This window comes from Rhinopithecus roxellana, chromosome 16 (genome assembly GCF_007565055.1).
Source record: "Rhinopithecus roxellana isolate Shanxi Qingling chromosome 16, ASM756505v1, whole genome shotgun sequence".
Classification (NCBI taxonomy): Eukaryota; Metazoa; Chordata; class Mammalia; order Primates; family Cercopithecidae; genus Rhinopithecus; species Rhinopithecus roxellana.
The window spans coordinates 50,010,401-50,036,005 of record NC_044564.1 but is presented as its reverse complement, the minus strand read 5'-3'; the positions used below and the strand labels follow the sequence as shown (position 1 = coordinate 50,036,005).

Genomic DNA, 25,605 nt, shown 5'->3' with positions numbered 1-25,605 from the left:
CCCAAGTATTGGGATTACAGGCATGAGCCACTGTCCCCGGCCTCATTTTAATTCTGTCTGAACATCTCTTAAGGGCAAAGACAGCACTTCTTGTGGTAGTGGGGAGACATACAAATAGATCTTGGAACTTTCAGGCTGTTTGAAGGGAAGAGAAGCACCACCACAAGTTATTATTATTTATTTGTTCCTTCGACAGACATCTCCGTGCCTATCTGTGTTCCTAACACTGGGCCAGGAAACAAAGAGGAAGGAGACCTGTTTTCAGAGAATGGGAGGAGGCAGATATGGAAAGGCAGGCCCCCAGCAGGTGGCCAGGATGTTCTTCTGCACAGTGGGGACACAGAGGGAGTGGTCAGTTCTGCAGGAGGGGAGGGGTGTGCATCAGGTCATGCTTCCTGGGGAGGTAGTGCTTCAGCTGAGTCCTGAACACCATATGGTCTTCATAGAGTAGTATGGGACAGAAAAGCAGGGAAGATACTAGAAACACAGGCAGGGAGGAGGAACAGCACAGCTCTTGCAGGTAGGAAATGAGGCTGTGGAGCCAGGCAGGGACTAGTGCTAGTGGCTGGAGCCCCATGGAGGATAGCACAGGGTGTTACCAACAGCTACAGCTCAGCTCCTACTCTTCCCCAGGAGTGGATTTTTTTTTCTTTTTCTTTTTTTCTTTTCTTTTTTTTTCCTGAGTCACTGGCCTGCTCCCCTTATTGAAGAAGCCTAATACAGGCATTCAGAACTATTTCCTGAGTTGAACCAAAGATCTAAAGGAATGAGGGATTGAGTTACCACTCTCACCCCTTGGAGATCTGCAGAAAGAAACTTTTATAATTAGGAAAAGTAGATGGGATGATAATAAGAATCCCCCAAAGCTGGAGGGTTCCTGCCTCCTTCCAAATAGATGATGAACAACATTCTATTCTAGAAAGGCCTGAGGACTGAGGCAGGATTTCAGAGAGCAGGGCCATGACGTGGAGAGGAATTCAGGGATCTTGAAAGAGTTTTGGAGAAATTCTAGTCAAGAGACACACAAAAAGTGAGTTCTATGTGGGCCATTCATTCAACAGTGAAATGCTGACAGTGTCCAAATAAACCCAGATCCCTGCCTCCCCTAAGAAATGCCTGGTCTTGGCCGGGCGTGGTGGCTCAAGCCTGTAATCCCAGCACTTTGGGAGGCCGAGACGGGCGGATCACGAGGTCAGGAGATCGAGACCATCCTGGCGAACATGGTGAAACCCCGTCTCTACTAAAAAAATACAAAAAACTAGCCGGGCAAGGTGGCGGGCGCCTGTAGTCCCAGCTACTCGGGAGGCTGAGGCAGGAGAATGGCATAAACCCGGGAGACGGAGTTTGCAGTGAGCCGAGATCGCACCACTGCACTACAGCCTGGGCGACAGAGCGAGACTCCCTCTCAAAAAAAAAAAAAAAAAAAAAAAAGAAATGCCTGGTCTTTCAGGGAAGATAAACCCATATAGGTTACAAATACAGGGTGACTTCTGTAAACAGTGGTCACTGTCTGAGTAGCTGCAGGAAAACAAAAGTTTTAATGTCACAAAAAGTCACAAATGAGCCGGCTACTTATAATGTGCTAAGTTTGAGTGTGTTCCCTAGAATTCTTGTGTTAGAAACTTGGTCCCCAGTGCGGCAGTGTTGAGAGGTAGAACTTTTGGGAGGTGACTGGGTCATGAGAGCTGTACCCTCATGAATGGATTGATACATTCAAGGATTGATGGATTAATGGGTTATTGAGGGAGTGGGTTAGTTACTGTGAGAGTGGAGCTATTATAAAAGTCAGTTTGGTCGACCCTCGTGAACCCCCTTGACATGTGATGCCCTGCACTGTGGAGTCCCCACCAGCAAGAAAACCCTTACCAGATGCGGCCCCTCCACCTTGGACTTCCCAGCCTCCAGAACTAAAAGAAAACAGACTAAGACACAACATTAGTGCCTACCTGAATGGTCCCAAACACTAGCATCTATTTATCTGGTCCACATCTCTGTCAACTGTTCTGTTGACTGTTGGGACCATCTGTCGTTACAAGGCAAAAACAAAACAAAAACAAATAATAGCAAACGAAGTGCAGAGGTGCAAATATTGCAAAAATAAATACAGGGATAGCAGAACTGCATAAAGTTGAAGAGGGCAAATTTGGAGTCTTTCTCAAACTAGCTGTTGACAGTGGAGAAACTGGCGGGGTTGCACTGGTTAGTGAAGGAGTGATGAATGGAAAGAAGGGTAACATTAGAGGTGCTTCTAAAGAGAATGACTGGAATATCAAATAATTAAGAAAGGCCCTTAAGAAAACGGAGTCAGTCCTTAAATATTTTTACTGAAATTGGTTTCTCTTTATGATTGAGATGACCCTTTCTGAACATGCTGCAAAAGTCACATGTGATTTGAAGGTTATTTTGTGTGATTCAGTGACTTTTCTTTGAAAACAGTTATAACTAAGATCAATACTACATCATATAAAATCAGTACTACTTCTCTGTTCTAAGATTCGTGTACAGTTGGAACTATAACCTATAGGTTGATAGTCAAAAGATAAACTAAGGTTATATTTATATTTTTTAGTATTGCTCTCAAGGTAAAGTTCTAACTGAATCACTTCTTACTGATACTTTGAGAAAGCTGGTCCTCATTTCAAACGAATGAATGTTAAGCAGCTTTTTGAAGGTACACACATGCAGGGGTTCCTTAGAACGCCTCCGCCCCAGTGGCTGAAGTGTGGCATGATGGCTGCCAAGACGGGTAAGGGTTGCAGAGGTCACCTACACCGGCTGGGCCAGAAACCCTTCTAGTGGAGGAGACACAGAATCATCTCCTATCACAGCGCTTGGGACTCCAAAGGCTCTGGAAGAAAGCCTGTTGGTTGAAAATCAATCAGCTCCTAAGACAATGGGTTTAGTCCTCAAAGCCACCATTTTCTGCTTTCCTATATTAGGATCCACTTTGAAAAGCATAGTGTGATTCCAGGGAACACAGTTACATACATAATTACATTTAATTTCTCCCCTGAAATGTATTTTTTTTTTTTTTTTTTTTTTTTGAGATGGAGTCTTGCTTTGTTGCCCAGCCTGGAATGCAGTGGTGCAATCTCAGCTCACTGCAACCTCCACCTCCCGGGTTCAAGAAATTCTCCTGCCTCAGCCTCCTGAGTAGCTGGGATTAAAGGCATCTGCCACCACACCCAGTCAATTTTTGTATTTTTAGTAGAGATGGGGTTTCACCATGTTGGCCAGGCTGGTCTTGAACTCCTGACCTCAAGTGATCCACCTGCCTCAGCTTCCCCAAGTGCTGGGATTACAGGCATGAGCCACTGCTGCACCTAGACCCTTGAAATGTTTTCAATTTTATATTGTGGCCGAACAAGGTAACTTATGTTTCAGGATAGTAAGGTGATTAAATGCTTAAGCCTCAGCATCTGGCAGATCAGAGTCTGAATTCTGGCTACCACGCATGGCTCTGATACTGGGCAGGTCATCCATCCTCTCCGATACTTTCTGAGAAATGGCGAAACAGCTACCACCCACCTCCCGGGTTGCTATGAGGATTAATTGGTGATAATGCGCACCAGTGGTGGGTTTACTGCCTGGGCACGGGCAAAGCATTCAAGTCTTTTAATGATCTGAACAGTTAGAAAAGTTATTTCAGCCCTCTGGGAGAGCGCTCACAAGGACAACAAACACCCACGAGGATGTTTTCTTCATCTCGTTTCCTTCCTTATTAAAATTTTATTCCCGGGTAAAATTGAAAAAGCAAAAGGCTCTATAAAATCATACCAAGATTCTACATTAATTCATAAGCTCCAACACTCTTAATGGTCTATCGGTAAGAACAGCTCATTACTAGCTAAGGCTGGGGGGTATATACAACTGCTGTGTGCAGCCTCTGGCATGTCCACTATCTCCCGACCAAGACAGCATTTCCAAATGTAAGAGTTGAGGTTGATGCTATTATAGTGATTGATTTACAAAAGAGAATCAGGGCATATGCATGCCTCTACTGGTAATTTATAGCATAGCTCACACACGACCTTGGCACACTGCTGATCAGGACCCCCGGTGAAATACCGCAGCAAGCCCTAGCCAGCCTTAATGAGTTCCAACACTTGTTGGCCTCTTTCCTCCAACGAAACTCAGTGACAGAAATCCATGGTAATGAAGGGCAGAACATAATTCTTTAAAAATTACACAGTTTTGCCAAATCTATCTGAGACTGAGTTATTTAGTAATTTCACATATGTAGAAAAACACAGAGAACCTGAGAATAAGGTGTTTGGTTTTTATCCTTTAAGTGACTAAGCGGCCAATATGTTGCATGAGACTACAGCACTAAGAGCTCATGAACTTCTTCACCAGACACCTGTCATTAAGCACCTATTTACTCTCATTTAACATGCAGATTTAACAAGCCCTGAACAAGGCATTCCTCAGTTCAAAAATCTGTAGTCATTCTTTTTTGCTTATAGAACACATTCTAGAGTCTTTACTTCGGCACTTAAGGCACTCCAAGGGTTGGCTTTAATTGTTTTACTATTTTTTCCCCTCTTCTACTTCCTATTCTCTTTCATCAATCCAAACTGAACTACTTTCTGTTCCCAGCACATCGCCTGCATTTCTGCTCAGCGTCTTTATTTATGCTCCTGTCTGAACTCACATGCAGGAAGCTCCAACAGTCCGTCTCCATTTCAAATAGTCCTTCTTTCATGCAGCCTTCTTAGCTCTCTGAAGGGAAAGGAAAGCCCCTCTTGCAAGAACTGTCTGCATGCATTTTGTTTGCACCATTCTTATGGTGCCTCACTGTCTCCCTTCTATTTTATAAAAATATAATGCTACAGGACAGTAATCATATTTTGAGCACAATATTTTAATAAGCACCACAAAGGCACGATTTATCATCAGTTTACATGTTTCCTCTCCAAGTGCCTCATACAGAGACCCCATAAAATATATAGCAGGAGTTCAATAAACATGTTGAATAAATGGAAGCATGTATAGACATCCATTTTGTATCAGAGAAAAAGGAAGCAAAAAACAGGTTTATATAGAGAGTGGGTCTGAACACATGCAGCATTACTTCTCAAGGTCCACTGTCCTCAAATAGCTTTGCACTTACGCTTACTGGTTTATCCAGCTTTATCTCTTTTCTCACACCAATGTACGTTGTTTCCCTCACTGATCCAAGTTATTTTAGACTAACCTCATTCCACATTAGAATGGTTTTTAAAAACCCCAAATATATGATTAGTTTTTTTTTCTTGCCCCAAGGTATGTTTGTGCTTCTAAAAATCGAAACTGGTTAAGAAATCCATAACTATTCAGTCTCAATTTAAACTATATTATCAATGCACATTTGTATTTCTTTAATGTGGTGAAGTAGAAAGTTATCATGGCATTGTAGGGGCATAATTATGTCATTAAAATGATAATAGCCTAGGCTTAATGAACTGTTTTATATACATATTTATAATGGATTCAAGTAATACCAATGAAACATTTTGAGATAACCATCAGCTAAAATATTCTAACCATTTTTGTTCTGTCTTTTCCCATAGGCAAAGCCCTCCTGTTCCCAGCCCCAGGTCGGTTTAACCCATGTTAAATCTATAGGTTGAAGACTTGGGTCACTCGAAGCCCAGAGCCTTGCACAGCAGCAATCTGCTCCAACAGAGGGTGATGTCATCTTCAGAGGCCACAAAAATAATGCATTTCTCACCATCAAAAAGCTTCTGAAGTCATGCTCTCAAAGGCAATAAATAAATAAATAACCAATTAACTACACCAGTGTAAGGTGAAACAAGTTCTTATCTGATAAAACTGACTTATACACAGAGGTTATCTCTTCCCCCTTTGAAACAGCCTCACTGTACTTAAATGAAATGCATTACAATTTGGAAAAATGAGGGAGTCTTTTATTCATTTCTACATTTAAGTCCATCCATTCCTTGATGGTGTTCCCACACTCATTCCCAGGCCACTGGCCCTTAGCTCTGTGGGAGAGAAAAACCAAAGCCACTTTTAATTCCTATTAAGAGATGTAGCTAAGAGCACAAGCAGATTTTCTGTAACAGCACATTACCTGCTAAGAACAGTCATAGTGACCATTTACAGACAGCTTACTATGTGTGCCAGGCACTGTACAAGGGTACATTATACTCGTAGTACCTCACTGACTAGCAAAGCAGTTCCTATGTGCAAGGCACTAATCTCCATTCATTTTCATTAGCTTCACAGAAGCACAAAACAGAACACAGAGCATGGAATTGGAGGTACACTGTCCAAAGTGACTCATTTATTAGAACGTGGAGAATCAGAACGCAATGCTGATGGGGAGAAAGCAAGGAACACAACCCCTTTCCAAGCACCCTTTCTGAGTGATCGAGCAGCCTTTGCTCTGTCCTTGCCATCTTGGACTTCCAAGCCCCAGGCAAACCTGATTCCACTGCCTCCTGTCTGGGTAATGCACACTTCCCCTCTCTATTCTTGCTGTACTCACTCCTACCGTCAAGGGAAATGCAGAGACCAACTTACAACCTGACAGGATGAGAAGAAGAAAATAAAAAGCAAAACAGCAAATGTGATTTTGAAGCCTTAGGATCCACCTACCTCTCCTTCGTGACACTCAAATCGGTACATCCAAAAGTTCTCCATCTTTCCGGGTGCTGTTTGGGCAGCTGGGCCACCTCTAGTGCCTTCACTTGAGAGCTGAGGCTAAGTCCTGACCTCAGTACCAGTGTGAATTGTTTCCAGTGTTGTTAGATACCCGAGTCAATCATGCAACTGGTAACAGGAGATGTGACCACCTCCCAGGGTGTCCGACCCTCGCATTAACCCCTCGCTGCCTGAATGGTCCAGGCAGTCATGCGTCACTGCTGGGCATCAGCAGCTGATGTTTCTGAGGAGGGGCTGGCCTATCCCTCCTGGCAGCAGCACCTACTATTTCTGGAGAAAAGACACTCGGCTCTGAATTGCTACCAGAAACTTTCACACACCCCAAACTCTGCTACGTTTATAGAACCTGTGAAAAAGCATCCAGCTCATGTGGAAGGAACGGGTGGGAGTCAGGGGAAAAGAGGCTCTCTCAGGACCTGCATCAGGATGCACCTGGGCATGTGGTGCGAGCCTGGAGGACACTGAGGCCAGCTAGGGGCCGCGCCTCTAGGCACAGGAAGTCTCTTCACCTTTACCGAGGGCCTGAGACAGCCTCACGCTGCAGTCTGAATAAGGGGTATGCCAAGCCAGCGACACCAACACAGAAAAGGGCTGCCTCCAAGGCCAGTACAGTTTGAACCAAACTAACAGATAATCCTACATTGGGCTCAAGTGCCAGACTATATATGCTGGTTCAGACCAGACCAGAGGAAGGTCAAGTCAAACCAGGCAGAACTGAGCTGGATGGAGGAGCTCTTGGAAACAGAGGCAGCAGTGTGGTTCTGAAGGCAGGAGGCAGACAGGGAGACCTCTGCAGAGACACCTTCAGAGCTAATCAGCCTCTCAATGATCTGTGGCGATGGGGAAGGATGTGGATGCATGAAAAGCGCTCATCTGAGTAGATGACTTTAGCCTTCTCTCTCATCAAACCCTTTATCAGACATGCTGACAGGTCTCTCTGTGAGCCTACCTGATTGGCTAATGTGCTACGATAGGACCAAAAGGTAGAAAAAAGAGACACAAAGGGCCTGTGAACAATCCACAGCTGGCAAATCCTCCCATGCTAGTTGACAGTTTGCTGTGCTGTGGACAAGCTCCGCAGGCCAAAGTGGGAAACGGGGGCAGAGAGAGGGTGTCCTCAGGCACTGCCCTCTCTCTCCTCATCGTTCTGACATTTCTGACCACTCTTGTCAGCAGTCGCATTGCACCTACTCTAATCTGAATCAGTGGGATGCAAGTCCCATAGCTGTTAGCCACCGTTCTAGAAAGTCCTTTCTAAATGGTGAGCACCGCAGGAAGTATCTCTTCCTACTTTACAGCACTGGGCATCTCTCAAAACACTTTCTTCCTTCTATTAATTATTTAAAGAGAGAAAATCTTGGGGTGTTGATTCCCAAGAGTCCAGACTGAATACTCCCCATCATTTAACTCTCCCTAGCCCATGGTGCAGCATTTCCCCCATTATCACTCTTGAAAATTGCACTGGTTTCCATTTATGAACTGCTCAGAACAGGGTGGGTGAAGCTATTTAGAATGTTCACTGCTGCTGTGAAAAGCTTGCAACTGCTTCAGTTATTACTCAGAAATGACCAGCACACCTAAGATTTAAAGTCACTAATCAGACTCAAAGAAAAATGCCAGGCCTTCTGGAAAGTTATAGAAAGCATCTACCCGGTGTCCTATTGGCACAAAAGAACTTAGAATTCTTTCTCTGGCTTTTTTGTTTTCATTGTTTCTTCCCTTTCATGTTCATTCTGCACCTGAAACCTACTTAATTATTCACCACCACCTTCTCCATGCCTCATCAATAATGGATAACACCTGCGATGGAAAACTCCCCCAGCAGCGCAAAGGCGGTTGAGATGGAAGCCTAAGAGGATGATCCAGATGCCACACCCAAGGGAGAAACCAAGCACTGAGACACCAGTCTGTCTCAAGGCCTGGTCTCTCCTGCACGGCTCCCCCATACCAGCAAGACCCCTTAACTCTGTGCTTACCGAACTTTTTGCATCATGGCACACAGGGAAATGTTAATATTTGTACAATACACTGGATCACAGAGAGAGGACCTGGAGGCCATGATGAAGCTGCACAAGTGCTGAAGACAACGTGCCTGGTGGCCCAGGTCACTCCCCATCCCTAAAGTCCGGGAGGATCATCAGCACTGGTTGAAAAACTCTGCCTTAACTTATGAAAGGGTCTTTACAGCAAATTCTTTTGACAATGGCAGTCCCTTGGGAATAAAGTTAAACTCCTTCTCCTTCTGAGCAGTCCACCATGGACTTACTCTTTCTTTAGGACAACACCTCCTCTTCTCCATTTCCACAGCCTGCCCTAGTCCCAGCTTTCTCTGGTGTGGCCCCCTGCCCCATCTCCATGCTGGCTCTCACACACCTTCCCTTTTATGCCACTTTGGTTTCATCATCCATCGATCACTTCCGGATCTGCAAATCTGCCTCCTCGCAGCCAGACAACAAAACAAACGCGGCCCAGGAGTTGGTAATGGTTGACAAGATCAGTAAGAGAGGACAAGGCCAGCAGCTGCTCTGCCCTAAATTTGAAGTCCAGGAGCTGACATGGGACGATACCAGATACCAAATGTGGCAGGCAGCCTTCTCAAATGGCTCCCAATCATCTCTACCTCCTGGTATTCAGCCTCTTGGGTAAATTTCCTCCCTGGGGAGGGAGCACAGCTGAGTGACTTACTCTAAGCAATAAAATACAGCAAAGATGACAGGGTATCACCTGTGACTGGGTTACAAAAAACCGTGACTTCCATCTTGCTATCAGACTCCATGACTTTCTTATCCTGCATACTTTATGAAGCAAGATGCCAAGTGTCAGAGAGTCCATGTAGCAAAGAACTGGGGACATCTCCGGCCAACAGTCCATTGTGAACTGAGGCCCTCAGCCCCACTGCCCATGAGAAGCTGAATCCTGCCCACAAGCATGTGAGCTTGGGATGACTGCAGGCCACCTGACCCCCTGATGGCAGCCTCCAAGAGACCCTAACGGAGAGAAACTGTGAGATAATCAAGGAGGGTTGTTTTATGCCACTAACTTTTGGGGAAATTTGTTACACAGCAACAGATAATTAAGACACCAAATAAGGATTCAGATGAAAGGCTCAAGAGCAGAGGAGGCTCGAAGGTCTGGCTTGGGGCTTGACAAAGGACTAGCTTAGATTCGTACACTCTGCACCAGCAGAGCCTGTGTCTGCATCAGTCGGAGCCTCTATCTGTCATTGCTGTATCCCTGGGGTCTTGCACAGTGCGTGATCTATAGAGGGATCTAAAAATGTTTATTGAATGTGTGGATGATAAATTGTAAGATGCACTTTGAACTTTTGACTAAGGACAGTAGTCACAAACTCTCTCTAGTTCACTGGCAAAACAAGGAACAGCATAGCTTTGAGGCTGTATTTCTTATTCCTATATATAGCTGGTGTTCAACAAAACACAAAGGTATTAGCAGAGAAACAGCTATGACAACTCAGCTCAATCACTTTGCATAGCAGATGGTTGAGAACACATTTATATCTCTGATACTATTTGCTTGTGTAAGAAGTTTCCCATCCTTTTCTGAGGTCTCCCTGGAAAATACACTGGGTTCCATTACTGCTGTCCTGGAAGCGGGTCCTTTGGTTCTAAGGTTATGCTTCTGAATAAGCTTCTGGGATGTTGACTTAGAGGGTCTGCCAGCCCCATTTTTTTAAACAGTCTGGATCATATAAGAAAACAAAGTTGGTTTTAGAGCCGACACTGGAATGTATACTCTTCTGCAGCGGGTAAGGGGAAAATCAGAGATGAGGATGCTTGGAGTTTTTTTCCTCTTAACACCACACACAGACTGGGGCTAACTATCCTAGAACCATCCTTCTTCCCTTTCCTAAGAATATATCACATTCCAGCCAAGCATCGATCCACCTGGGGAAACAGGGCTCCAAATGAACACATATTAATTCCAAATTCTGTCTACTTGATTTCAGATCCCATTTCAACTTCATCCTTTGCTAACCAGATCCTGGAAAAATTTTGTCTGGCCAGAACTCTGCAAGGTGTAATCAGCAAGAGGAAATCTCTCAGTTCAGAATACCTTAACAAGAATCCTTCACAAAAAATGGAATCTTTTGGCAGCAAGACAGTTCTTTTCACTCGCCCTTGTAAGCTTGACAACACAACAGCAAGGTCGACAGGATAAGATGCTGCTAACAAGTCTTAATGAATTAGCATGTGCACTTGACCTTGATCAGAAGTCTCCTAGCAACGGTCAAAAAAAAAAAAAAAAATTCCATGTCAGTGGCATGCTGAATTCAGGGCAGGGAAGGGGTAACATCAAGGAAATCAAGGTCCCAGATGAAGCCATGGTGCTCCTACACCCTCACTGTAACATTTTCCTTGAAATTAAAAAAAATGTGGATGTAAAAGTACACATGATCAGGGCAAGAGTTCACACCAAGCCCTCACTTCCCAGGATTTTGACAATACCGCTGTCTCAGCAGGAGAGCGGCTGGTTTCTGATTAAGAAGCATTAGTGCTGAAATGGTTTCCTGCTTCAAAATACTTTCTCCAGTGGTCTCTGGAATCAGGAGTAGAATGCCAATAAAAGGTAAATGTTATCTGGAGGTGCGGTGCACATTGCCATTATCACTAATTAGCAGTTTAGTTTGACTTAATCAGACCAACCCTGGAAGAAAAGGCTGGCGGTATAATGCTGCTTAAGGTGGAAGCTGAGAACTAGGGTCACCTGAGTGGCTGACCAGGCTGGGCAGCCCAGTGGGGGATCTGAGTGCTGAGGACAGCAGAAAGGAAACACCAGCCCAGAGAGGGTGAGGGCTGCTAAAGGCCAGCCCCCTAATTCAGTTCGCCAGTGACCAACCCCAAATGTTAAGTGAGCTTTGACTTCCAAATGTAAGTGACACATCAAACTTGTGATTCTTATTTCACATTTCCATATAGGATTCAATATCTGCAAAACCATTTTCTCTCATAGCTACCCTGGGACAGAAATCTGATTAACTCATTCTACCGATGAGGAAACTGAAGCCTGGGAGGAAAGCAGGTGACCAACTCAAGGTGACTGCAGCAGATCAACTGTGAGCCAAAGATTTACATATGGTGGACACTCTAAGCAGCACATCTGTGTGACTTGCTCTGAGGGAGATACAGAAGGATGAGACGCCGACAGTGAATTACAGAGGCAACAGGTTAACGCGTGCAAGAAAAGTGGAAAATGAGATCCTAAAGAATTGAGTGTTAAACTCTGGTCCACAGCCTAAGCCAGTGCTTACCAACTTTGACTGAATCTCATTAATACCTGTGCCAAGAGCCAACCTCCAAAGGCTCTAATCAAGAAGTCTGGGGCCTTGAAATCTGTTTAGAGAGCGAGGCCCTGACTTTATTTAATCGGAATGTGACCTGGATAGAGGCGAGATCCGCAAGGTTACAAGCACGGAGTAGAGGCCAGTCCAGATAAGCATAAAGATATTTAGCATTTTTCATTTTAAAGATGATCACATTTATAGTCAAATCGCATTTCATAATTCTCCTGGGTCAAAAAAAGTCGTCTATTTTCAGCTACTCCTTCTGGGTAAACTGGGGCCAAAATGTTCAGACTGGCTCCAAATCTCCTTCAATCCATTACCAGACTTATTTACTTACTTTTTGGTATCCCACGGGTAGGGTCTGACCAAGGGGTCAGCTAGGCCTGTCAAGTTGAATGTCTGTTGTCTCAATATGAGAAACAACAGGAGAAAAACTGCAAGTGGGACTCCTCAGGGGAGTGAAGAGGCCTGTGTCTAAACAGAAATCCTCCTCTCTTATGGCTGCTGACAAGAAAGCAGTCAGCAAAGACTGTGTTTCAAAACAAGTGGATTGAGAAACTACATTTTTGGACTCAGAACATGCTGCCAGTTACACGTGTAATTGGAGTATTTTTCATTTTAAAGATGATTATGTTTATACTCAAATCACATTTCATAACGTCCAGGACAACATGGGCTCCAGGATACAACTGGGTTACATATGAAATTCAATTATCTATGATATATCTGTTCCTCTCCCAGCACCTTCCCTTCCTCTCCAATACAGCCCCAGTACACTTATCATAGAAAAAATGAGAGTGGCTGGGCATGGTGGCTCATGCCTGTAATATGACACTTTGAGAGGCCAATGCTTAAGGCCAGGAGTTTGAGACCAGCCTGGGCAACATAACAAGACTCTGTCTCTACAAAACACACATGCACACACAAACATACACACACACACACACACACTAATTAGCTGGGCATGATGGTATGCACCTGTAGCCCTAGCTACTACGTAGGTTGAGACAGGAGGATTGCTTGAGCTCAGAAGTGTAAGGCTGCAGTGAGCTAGGATTGTATCCTTGCACTTCAGCCTGGGTCACAAAGTGAGACTGTCTCTAAAGAGTGCATAGTCGGGGCAGAGGACGCAATTTTTCTAAAGACTACTGGACAGTTTATTGAGCATACACTTATTCAGCAAGCATGTCAGACGCCCGAACTGTGGCCTATGAGCTGCAACTGACTGGAAACTGACAACAAAATTCTCTCTCACTAAATCGTCCACTTCTTTCCATGTTGTTTGTCCCATCACTTCTGGGCAGAGTTTCACATATGTAATGTCTGGTGAGACAGTCCATCAAAAACGTTGAGAAAGATTCCTCTTGGGAGAGGGAGCAGGCAAAGAGAAAAAAATTAGAGCCCAGAGGGTTAAAAAAGATCCATCTTCTCCATCACTTTCTTTTATTCTACAGAGCACAAAGTAACTGGAGAACTTGCCTTCTGGTGTGCAGACCACCGGACAAGTTTTGCTCTGGTGATTTCTAGGTGGTGATGGTCTGATGTCAGTGGGGGAGACACCTGCCAGGCAACACGTCTTGCCTAGAGATGAACTGACAGGTGAAACTCTAAAGACAAGTTAAAATAATTGGAGGCAATACTTCCAATCCAGGTGGTGAGATCAAAAGCAAACATTCTTCCATCTCCTTTTGTTTTTTTTTCTTGATTGAAATGAATCATTTACTCTTCAAATGGGATTTCAAGGTGAAGCCTTTTCATTTTAAAGGTGTACCAGTAAGATCATTAAATCTTTAAAAAAATTACTCCAGTTGCATTAGGTTCTCACAGTTCACAGAAAAACGCCTCATTTTGTTGTTGTTATTGACAACTAAGGTCTCTTAGAGCATTATTCCCCACCGACAGAAATGACACTTTACTGCAGATCCTAAGTTGCAGAATGGGCCATTAAATGCACTCTGGTAAAAGAAGTCGTCTCAAAAACATGTCGTTTTTGAAGTAAAGACCATTAACCTACATAAGTATACAAATCCGAGGAGAAATGAACGCATCACATTTCACCTCAGCAAGCATCGCTCCCACTGCAGTTAGTATTCTTGCTGCTATCCTTCCCATAACTGTTCTGTGCTTTCCAAACTAAGCACACTATCAAGTCCACAGCTCCTGAACTCTTCAGGTTTTTCACTGTCAAGGTGTAAATTCATTTACCAATTAGCGTTCTTCACCTTAAGTAGTACAGTTCCCGCCTTGACCTACTTTTTATTTCTTTACTCTTATGTGTGTCATGTAAGTCAAATGCAAGTGTGTGTGCTTAACACAAACACTGCAGGAAATTAAAAACTTAGTGCACTCATCTTACCACATAACATAGTTAATAAAGCAGTTGTTTCTTAGAAATTGTGCACAAAATGTACAGAAGTGTTTGCCTTTGTGTCTCCAGGAAAGCAGTAATAATGAGATGGTTCCTTTGTGAGTCATCTCTAAAGGGTTTTTACTCTTGCATATTTTTCAATTAAAGCAAAGAAATACATGAATATAATTTTAAAAGTCAAATGATATCATGCAGTTTATGGCAAAAATGGAAGTCTTCCCTCTCCCTCCCATGCTATGGTCCTGCTCTTCTAACATTTTTCCCTGGTGTTTATTTCCATATTCATAAATAGCATGTTTATACTGCCTTACCTTGGTTTTTCAATTTTAGATATTATTTCCTGGCTCTACTATAAACAATTAAGGTTTACTTCTTTCATGTTACATGCACCCTCATCCTCTCAATATTACAATTTCTGGTTAATCAGTATTCAGTGCTTGTGTTCTGAAGAGTATACTCTTCCCTGCTGAACTACAACGCATATTATTATTGCATTTCTTGCCAATATAACAATTGCTTTTACTGAGGTAAATAATGGAATTGTTTTTCCGTTTGCTTAGTCTTCTATGGACTGATCAATAATTTATGCCAAACTCTCCTAAAACTTTCTAAAACTCCTGGTGGCACAAATTTATCAGGAAATCTCTGTTTCACTCTTTCTAGAGACTAACTGGGGCCCTGCGAGCAGCAGGCCACACGGGATTGGTGGCTGGACTTCTGCACCATTGTGATCCTGGGATCTCCTTTCCCATCACCTGGAGATTCTCTCTGCTGCATTCCCAGGTTGGGTTTCCTGTTTCCTGGATCTTGCATCATTTTTCTTGGTTTATGCTCCCATGCAAGAAGAGCAATCCTCCAGTGGTTTCCTGAGAAAGGGTGCATGTGAGGTAAATTTTCTGGGACCATGCATGTCTGAAAACATCTTTACTGCACCTTCACACTGAATTGAAGATAGACTGGCTGTAGGTCCCCCAGTTACCAGTGTTGCTTGTGAAAAGTCCAACATCATTGTGTTTCCTGATCATTGTTGTTTTTATTTCTCTAAAGCCTGTACAATCATTCTCTTTCTCTCTCCTGTTCTGAAACTTCTGTGGGTCTTTTCTATTTCATTATTCTAGGTGGGTACCCAGTAGACTCTTTTAATCTGGAAGTTCGTGTGTTCTTTGGATCCAGGACATGGTCTTTCATTATTTCCCCTTCTGTTTTATCTTTGTTCCTACTACTTTTGCCATACTTGTTTTACTGTTTTGAAGATTTCCTCAATTTTGCTGCCTTGATTTCTGCAAGTGACTTTCCATTTGCTTCATGTCTTTGTCTTTCATGTTAGAGATGTTCTTTAAATGTCTGGTGATCCTTGGCTGTTCACTCATACTTAAGAGTAAATCCCCAAAAAGCCTACTGGAAGATCATGTGCTTATGATGCAGGAGCCATCACTACGGGGTGATCAGGTGGAAAGCCAAGTGGTGTACTGGGAAACCCCCAAACATTAGTATCTGTAGTATTTTCTCTTGGGCCTATTACCTCAGAGAGGAATGCACTCATCTGCTGGGGACTAGGGGTCCTGAGTGGGTTGGATTCTAAGCCTGACAACTAAGAGTTGTAAGGCATTCTCTGGGTCTCGCTGCTCAGTGGGCCCTGTGTTTCCCAAGGTACCTTGTTTCCATTTCCAACTGTTGCCATGTCCCCAGTTTCAGTGCTCCTCTGGTTCACCCTTTCCTTACAGAAGCCTCCCATCTTCTGCAGGGAGGAGGAGTCGCCTGGCTTCGTGGGTTGGAGAAGTCGCCTGGCTTCATAGGTTGGAGAAGGCACCAGGAAGTTTAATGTCTCCTGTGACGGGCTTCCAAATAATCCTCTTCTTTTTTTTCAGCCATACTCCTCATATTTCTGCCACCCAAGGTATCTGTGTCTCAAATTCTTAAGTCTTTTTGGGGGGTGTCTACCGTACACAACCTCACAAACACTTGGCAGAAGAGAGAAAACAGAAACCTCATCAGTGTGTTAGTCAGGATGGACCAGGCTGTGCGGTGATAACAAACCACCCCAAAAATCTCTGTGGCTTAAAACGATAAAGGTTGATTCCTCTCTCAGAATACATGTCCCAGGGAGCCCTACTCATTGTGGTTTCATGGGACCTGTGCTGACAGGGGCACAGCCATCTTGTGAGGCTGTCCCCTTAACATAAGGCTTTGGGGTCTGTTTCCACTGGGGAAGAAAGCATGGTCTTAGTTGTTCCCACTTGGAAGCAAACACTTCAGGGCTCACGTTTCCCTGGCCATGCTTAACTTCTAGAGGGTGAGGAAGTGCAGTCTTCTCCGTGTTTGAAAAAATAAAAGAACTGGAAATCCTGCGGCACACTAACCCTTCCATCACAGCCAGTTACCACTTGGGTGTTGCTAAATTTTGTTGTGCTCATCTGTTACTGTTTCCTCTGTCAGCGTTTGTGCTTTTTATTATTTTACTGGAATTCTAGGAGGGAGCAGAGATAAACATCATTTCAAGCTATATACCACACCACTTAAAGTAGCCAAAACCATCCAGTTTACACCGTGTGCTTGCTAGCATCAATCTCCCTGAGTCTACTGTGACTCTGTTCTCGAATGATTCTGTTGCCTATAGACAGATCAGTAGGCTATGGGTTTTCAGAACTGGTCTTCAGGCTGGGCTTGGTGGCTCATGCCTGTAATTCCAGTATTTTGGGAGGCTGAAGCAGGTGGATCACCTGAGGTCAGGAGTTCAAGACCAGCCTGGCCAATATGGCAAAACCCCGTATCTTCTAAAAAATACAAAAATTAGACGGGGATGGTGGCATGCACCTGTAGTCCCAGCTACTTGGGAGGCTGAGACAGGAGAATTGCTTGAGCCTGGGAGGCAGAGGTTGCAGTGAGCCAAGATTACACCACTGCACTCCAGCCTGGGCAACAGAGCAAAACTCCATCTCAAAAACAAAACAAAACAAAGAAAAGGAAAAGGACAGGTCTTCATCATCAATATTTTTCAAGAAGGGGATTGGGAGATACTTCTCAAGCATATATTTAGAAAATGGAAACTCCTTACTAGAAGAAAAGCACATAAGTATTTTTTCAAATGTTTCGAACACAGTTATTTTCTCTCAGTGCTGAGCATGTAATAGATATGTTCAGTAAACTCTTATGGATAAGCAATCCCATTTTCTCTCTCTATACAACTCACCAGCAAACAAATGCCAGTTTGCTCCAAGAAAAAAGTGCTTAAGTTCTGGGGGAATTAAAAGTAGTGTTAAAAGCAGATTTAGCAATTAGCAAAGGTGGCTGACAAACGGCAATACAGGTTTTTTTGTCTCCTTTTGTTTGCTTCATTATAGTTTCTGATCTTGCCACTCTGAGAATGCAAATACTCAAAATACTGCTTTTGTAAGAATACCATTTCTCCAGGTCTGCTGACCATAATCACAGTGAGATAGCTCTTTTTGTTAAAACTTTACCTGTGCTAATAAAAGATTTCGTTAAATCTTATATCCACAGCACTTACATGGAGAAAGTGCCCAGATAATACATTTTTTCCTTTAAAACATTAGTTCTCAATCTTTCACATGCTCATGAATCTCAGAGAAAGTTTACAAAACAAGATAAAATAAAATGAAACAAAAAACCAGATCACTGAGCCCCACATCAGGTATTCTGGTTTGGAAAGGAAGGGCAGTAACTTGCATTTCTAATAAGTACCACCCAGACAGACTTCAGACCACATGGCTTTAAAACACCTTTCCATTTTCTATGACAGAGTACATGGAAAATGAGTGTTCAGTAAATATTTTTTGATGCTGAGATGGAAATCAACAGAATATAATATCATTATATTCTCATAAGACCATTAAAGAGGCAGCAAAGGAAGGTCTTTCCTATAAATATGGCATGACAGATGAAATACAACCCACAAATAGCTTAAAAATGACTGCTGGAATACTCTAAAGCACAGGTTTTCAGTTTTGCTTCATATTAACTATTCATAACCCAGTGATCCATACTGATTTCTTAGCATTAAGCTGAATTTCTGACACAGTGGGTTCCTAAAGCATCATACAATGTTCTATAATTAACTTTACCTTTTGAATGAAACAGCATGCAAGAGAGTTAAGTTGTTCTCCTAGTTCAAATGAATAAAAGCCAGCCTCTAGCCCTACCATAGGCTGTGCTGTGGGCTCATTGTGAGGCTGCAGGGGCAATTGGTTAAGCAGGTCATTTCAAGGAGCTGGCGCACTGGAGAAAGCTGAAGGCAGAGGCCAGCATCTGGACCAACTGTGCCTGCAGCTTTTTCCTCTGGTGGCTTTCCAGGTTTCTAAAAGGATATAGAAGTCAGCCTTTTGCCAACTCCCTACTTTTGAAAAGCTGCTCTATTTCCACCTCATTTGCAAAATGCTTGCTGCAATCCCTCCTAGCTGGGAGGAATCTGGAGACAGCTGGAGGTCAAGGAGAATTCTATGTGTGAGTGCACCTGTTTTTCACTGAATCAGAAGCCTAGAAAAGAGAGAGACAGGACATGTCTGAACTCACTGACCCAATGCTGCCCCTTGCTGGAGAGAAATGAAGTTCCCTTCCCTACTAGTTTCCAACCTTTTCTAATCCGCTAACAGCAAATGCCGACTATTCCTTAAAGAGGAGGTGAATGCTACCACTCTGACCTGCATAGCTCTTTATGTGTAAGTAAAATGAACAAATATCTTACAATAATGGTTTCTCACTCCAGAGATATGTATTGAGAAATGGCCTGGTGCAATCATAAAATGTAGAATTAAATGAAATTGAATATAAGCTCTCGACCCTTATCTTACTCTAAGATCCATTTTAAAATGGAAGGCTTAAAAATTATTCAAGAGTATGGAAAGGGAGAGTAGAAGCAGAGAGAATCTTTATAGCAAAGGAATCAGAGCAAAAGTTAGTCTTTCTGATCTATTCTGAACAGATAGTGACACCTAAGCTTGCCATGTATAACATTTCCTAGGTATTTCAAAAACGGAAAATGTCAACAGTGGCATGAATTACTTTGTGTAGCTCTTCACAATGAAACACAATTTGGTTTAAAACAGAATACATATCTTTTGTGAAGTGGCAAGGATGACCTGATACAACCAGATGTGAAAATTATGCACCTACTGAAGCCCACAATGAGGCATAGGGTGGGTGAAAACACTGCAGAGGCCGGGTGCGGTGTTTCACACCTGTGATCCCAGCACTTTGGGAGGCCAAGGCAGGCAGATCACCTGAGGTCAGGAGTTCAAGACCAGCCTAGCCAACATGGTGAAACCCCATCCCTACTAAAAATACAAAATTGAGCATGGTGGATGTGCCTGTCATGCCACCTACTCAGGAGACTGAGGCAGGAGAATCACTTGAACCTGGGAGACGGAGGTTGCTGTGAGCCAAGATCGCACCATTCCACTCAAGCCTGGGCAAAAAGAGTGAAATTCTGTCTCAAAAAACCAAACTGAAACAAAAAAAATCGCAGAAACTGGCCAGATGCTGTGGCTCACATCTGTAATCCCAGCATTTGGGGAGGCTGAGGTGAGTGGATCACTTGAGGACAGCAGTTCGAGACCATCCTGGCCAACATTATGAAACTCCGTCTCTACTAAAAAATACAAAAATTAGCTGGACGCGGTGACACTTGCCTGTAATCCAAGCTACTTGGGAGACTGAGGTAGAATTGCTTGAACCCAGGAGGCGGAGGTTGCAGTGAGCAGAGATCGCATCACTGAGCTCCAGCCTGGGTGACAGAGCAAGACTCCATCTCAAAACAAAACAAAACAAACAAACAAACAAAACTGCAGAAACCCCTGGCAGAAAAAGGCTCGGAAGGATTTCCTCCAAAGAGGGCACACTACCCATCCCAAATCTTCAAGGGATTGATTTACGGCAGTTCTCAAATTGTGGTCCTGGGACCAGCAGCATCACATGGGAACTTGCTAGTGACAACGTTGAACTTTACCTGAGAATCAGAGGAACAAAATGAAGAAATACTCCCATCCTTTTGTGTTCTGGGAGACTCCTCCTCTGACTTAGAGCAGGGATAGGGATGCTCCTCTTGTTTACCTATGACAAGGCCAGACGCAGACCCTCCACATTTCCATTCTTTCTTCACCAACCATCAGCTGAACTGCTTGCTAACCAAACTTTGGTTAAGTGTCTCTCCTTCCTCCAGGTGCGTGAACTTTGGCCAGCATACTACCACTCCTGAGAAAACGCTGGTCTCAGGTAGAAACATTCTCTGATCCACAGCACATTCAACTCCCACCCTTTTCACGCCACTTTCACACACCCCGTTCTTTCTACTTGGCTACTCCTCCCTATAAAACAACTTCCCCCTTGTTCCTAACCCTAGAGACCCTTAAAGATCTTAGGTCAGAGGTTCTCCTACCGCAACAGTCCTTCCTCCCTATAATGAAACAGTATCTTTCTCCCCTTTGCAATAATCCTTTCCAAGGAAGTCTCTCCTTCCTCAATCAGGGCTTGTTTTTCATTTGGCATTAGAAATACAAATTCTCGGGCCCCACCCCACTCTTTCTGAATCAGAAACTGGGGGTGGAGGGCGATGTACCCAAGAAAGCATTTCTCACAAGGCCTCCAGGCACAGTGTGGGAAGCACTGATTTGAAGCCATCCTGCTAATAATCTGACGAGTGCATTCGACACTTTCTCTCCCGCTGGTATTTAAGAGTTTAGGTGCGACCTGTTTCTGAGGCTTAGGGTGGAAAAGTTATTAGCCTCCCCACAGACCATTTCCCATAAAGTCACTACCCAAGGGCACACAAGGCCATGGGGCGCCATCTTCCCTCCCGCCGCATGGGGCCGAGGAAGCCCGAACCCGCACCTACTTACATCTCCGTCCATCGGCCTCTGGTCATCACAGTCCCTGGTGGGGCTAATGTCCTGGCGCATGACCCAGATGGGCTCTTTGGGCTCGTCGGGGGTGTAAGGCGAACGGATGGTCCTGGTTTTCACCTCCTCGATGGCCTCCTTGATGTCCTTGATGGCCAGCGAGATGGCATCGCGCTTCTCCTTGCTGTACCGCTGCCCCACTTCACCGCCGCCGGCGGGGCCTGTCGCCCGCTGCTGCCCCGCCGGCGCCTGCAGCCCGGGGCTGTCCGGGCGACCCCCGGCCGGGGTAGGGGGTCGCTCCAGGTCCTGCTCGGCCTCGGGCATGTCCTCGGCCGCCTTGTCGAGGCTTTGCGAGCTCATGCTCTGCTTGACCTCTGCCACGATCTGGTCGATGTCCTCCTCCTGCTCGTAGCTGTCCATGCGCGGATAGGGCGCGAACTCGGCCTCCTTCTCAGGGCTGTCAGACTCGCCGTCAGAGCGCTCGTCGTAGTGGTGCAGCCGCGCGCCCAGGGCCTCCTGGCGGTACGCGGCCGCCTCGTCGCGCTCCTGCTCGTAGAGCCGCAGGCCATCGCGCGCGTCCAGCTCGGGCGCGTCCCCTATCTCCTCGTACACGTGCTCCTGAAGACCACCGTAGTCAGCGTAGGGCTCGGCGTAGGGCTCGTCCTCGCCGCGGTGGAAGAGCCGGTGCGTGTAGACATAGCCTGAGTAGGCCGCGTTCATGGCCTCCTCGTGCTCCAACGAGTGGAAGTGCAAGTGGTTGGGCAGTGCAGGGCGGTGCGTGGCCTCAGCGTGCTCGGCCTCCGCCTGCTCCGTGTACTCCTCGGCCTCCGGCCGGTACTGCACGGCGTAGGCGCTCTCGTCCTCGGGGTCTTGTGCACGCTCCGCATCGTAGCCGTCGCGGGCCGCGGCGATCACGTCGCCTTCGGCGGTGTCCGTGTGGTTGTGGAAGCCGCTCTCGGTGCTGGCTGAGCGCTCCAGGCATTCCCCACGCTCCTCCTCCTCCTGGCCCAGCTGGGCGCGGAGGTCCTCGAGGGCGCCCCCGCGCTGGTGGCGGCCCGCATAGTGCTGCTGCTGTGGCGGCTGCTGCTGCTCCTCTTCTATGTCGGGGTGCTCCAGGTCGGCCTCCACCGACTCGTTCACCTCCCCACCTGCCGCCTCGTCGGTCACCTCCACCTCCGCAGACCCCTCCAAGTGGTTCATGGTGGGAGTCGGGGACGGCTAGGAGAGAAGCTGGGCCCGGCTCACTGCGCTCTCATTTTGCTCCACTGGGCTGGAAAAACAAGAAGGGGAGAGGCTGTCATGTGGTGCAAACTGTCGTTATGAGCTGAATATTTAGATAACCATAAAAACAACTGCTATTGATTCCTTTTGGTTCTGGGTCAATTAAAAAATGACTGCAAATTTAAGCTGAATCTGACAGCACATACATAGCACGCATCATAATTTGTAACTACATGTCTACTTGTTTAATTGCTTATTGGCTTTCTCCGTTCCCCACCCCTCACACTGGGCGACTCAGGAACGTTTTGTTCTCCACCACGCATACGATTCGGGTCCCATTTCTGATGCATCTGAATAAAGAGTACTACTAAATTGAATGGGCCAACTGACACATTTTCTATATGCTAACAGATAAATCTCTCCAAATTAAACTAGGATCCTACAACTTTAGATATCACTCTTTAAATCAATTTCAAAGAAACATAATCTTGAACACCTTTTGAAGCCATTGCTGGCAACACAAGTATGCAGCCATTGTGAGGGAGGCTATCAGCTAGCAGTGGGGTCCCGCCATGACTCTGTCATTACTGACTCTGTGACCTCAGGCAAGTGGCTTAATTTTCTGGACCTCCACGGTGTGACTGGACTCATTTCCTGCATGCAGGGTGTTAACAGCTATTACTCAGGGTAAAAAAGATTCTGTAATCAAATCAGTTTGGAAAATGCTGAGTTACAGTTGACTTTTCATTGTTAATATCCAGAAGGAGGAAGATACAGGATACAGGCTTTCCCTAACTTGTTTGACCAGGAGACACGTTTTCCTAGAGGCCAATGTTACACAGCAGCTGGTTTCTAATAGTCAGGCCTCCCTATTGCGCACTCAGCATCCAGGATACAACCAACCACGGAGACAATATTAGGGGGAAAAAATCCAATACAACAATAAAAAATAATGCGAGTAAAAATAAAGTATAACAACAATTTACATAGCATTTATATTGTATTAGGTATTATAATAAATCTAGAGATGATTTACAGTATATGGGAGGATGTGCATAGATCATATGCAAATACTATACAATTTTATAATGGATTTTTATATCCACTGGGGTCTTGAAACCAACCCCCACAGATACCAAGGGAGGACTATATTCACTTTCCCCATATAACCTACATCTAAAATTCTATGATTTTATGAGTTGCCATTATAGCTCTAACTGGATAACAAGTGTAATTTTTAAAAAATATGGGTAGGTCGCTTTCTATTTTCAGAGAACTTTTGTAGCTTGAGAGAAAGATTTGGTTTCAGTCTCTCTCAATTCTTCTTATCACAAAACAGCTTTATAGTATAATCGATGCAGTGTATAGAAATAGACACAAAGAATGTAAAGAACAACAACAAAACAGGCAGGACCACTATGATTTTGAGATCCCTGTGGTAAATAGGCTCAACAGTATGTGTAAACTTGCTATTGTGTTCTTTTGGAGAGCCTCTCTTACAAATGGACACAATGGATGGGAAGTGAACTCTTAAATATAACAGCAGACAGCCCCAGGAGGACCAGGGACATCTGATTGACTCTCTAGTAGTGAGATGCATTATATTCTACTCAACTCCCCATCACAACCACAGCAATTTCCTTCAAGCATTGATGACCATCCCAATAGCAAAGGAGACCATTTTGGAGCTACCAAGTCCACATTCAAGCAAAAGTATCATGTCTTCCCATTCTTTGATGGATCCACCCCGACTTGTGCTTGCTAGAAGAAAAGAATCATGGTTTACAAGAGATGAACAGTCTTTATTGCTTCCCTACTTGATGTGAGTCCCACTTGATACAAATTAGACCCAGCCTCTTTTGAAAAATTGTGGGCTCCTCCCATTAACTCCTGAGAACAGCAACTGTGGACTAAGTATAAGAAAGTCTTCCAAAAGCAAGTATGAATCTCCCTTCAAACCCTGATGGATGGTTAAGGCTGTAAACCAGTGGCAGGGTGGGGTGGGGAATGATTGAAGCTGTTCCACCTCAGATCATCAGCCATCAGTTAGATTTTCATAAGGAGTGCACGACCTAGATCCCTTGCATGTGCAATTCATAATAGAGTTCATGCTCCTAGGAGAATCTAATGCTGCTGCTGATCTGACAGGAGGCAGAGCTCAGGTGGTAATGCTCACTCACCTGCTGTTGTGCAGCCCGGTTCCTACAGGCCATGGACTGATACTGGTCCACGGCCCAGTGGTTGGGGACCCTTGCTCTAAACAGAAGAGGCAAGTGTTGCTGCTGCAGGCCACTGAGTTAAATGGCCTCCAGTGGATTATGAGAAACACAAAACAAATATTCAACTCAATGCAACACATGGACAAGAACAGTGTACCCAAGTTTCCTTCATAAGGACTTTCTAAAAAAGACAACAGATAAATCTTCATTAAATCTACATTGGTTTTGTAATGTACAAATCTACTTCTAATAAACACAAAGCAAGCATTCACAGAAAAGGATAGCAAACATATCACAGACTTTCTTGGGTTCTGTTACCCTGAGGTGTCTCAGTTGTATGTGGTCAGTGTAAGAAAAACAGTAACAAAAACCACAGAAAGCACCTGAATGACCAACAATTCATGATAACCGTATGTGGAACTGACCAAAATGCTGTCTTCAGGGAAAATGGCTCTTCTTTAGCTTGATGAAAATCTATTGACATATATGTTAAAAAGAAGTTTGAGCTTATTCTGGGTTAAAATTGGTGAATGGTACCCTCTTATAACCCATGTATTGATTCAAAGGAAATGGAATTTCCTTCCGTGTATATCCACTAAACTGTGGTAAAGGAAGTTCTCTGGTGGGGCAGGGGGTGGTGGAAGACCGTGTTAATGTAGTTTTGGTACAACAGAACTTTTTGTTCCCTAAGTGCCTTCTCCTTATACCACCATCCACAGACCTCATGGGAGTATTTACATATACAGTGTTTGTATTTTACACACCATCGTGTTTTCAAGAATATGATTTGGGTTGTGGTATTGCAACATGTTAATGAATAACAGACATTGACTTTGGGAGTTTCCCTAAGACAAAAGGGCAATTGTCAAATTTTAAGGAAGGAGCTGAAGTTGATGCTTAGGTTTATCCCTACACACAAGAGGACTGTTCTCCATACCCTGGCAACTTTGGGAGTGGTATTTATAAAAAACATTT

The 25,605-nt window shown here is 44.5% G+C and overlaps 1 protein-coding gene across 1 annotated transcript in view; it reads right to left on the bottom strand.

Moving 5' to 3' along the window:
* Positions 1 to 25,605, bottom strand: part of APBA1 (amyloid beta precursor protein binding family A member 1) — a 228,613-nt gene that overhangs the window by 48,874 nt on the left and 154,134 nt on the right. Inside the window, exon 2 of the mRNA XM_010362954.2 lies at positions 21,191 to 22,460. Coding sequence (XP_010361256.1) covers positions 21,191 to 22,390 — 1,200 coding nt within the window. The 5' untranslated portion in view covers positions 22,391 to 22,460. The remainder of the gene's footprint in view (positions 1 to 21,190; positions 22,461 to 25,605) is intronic.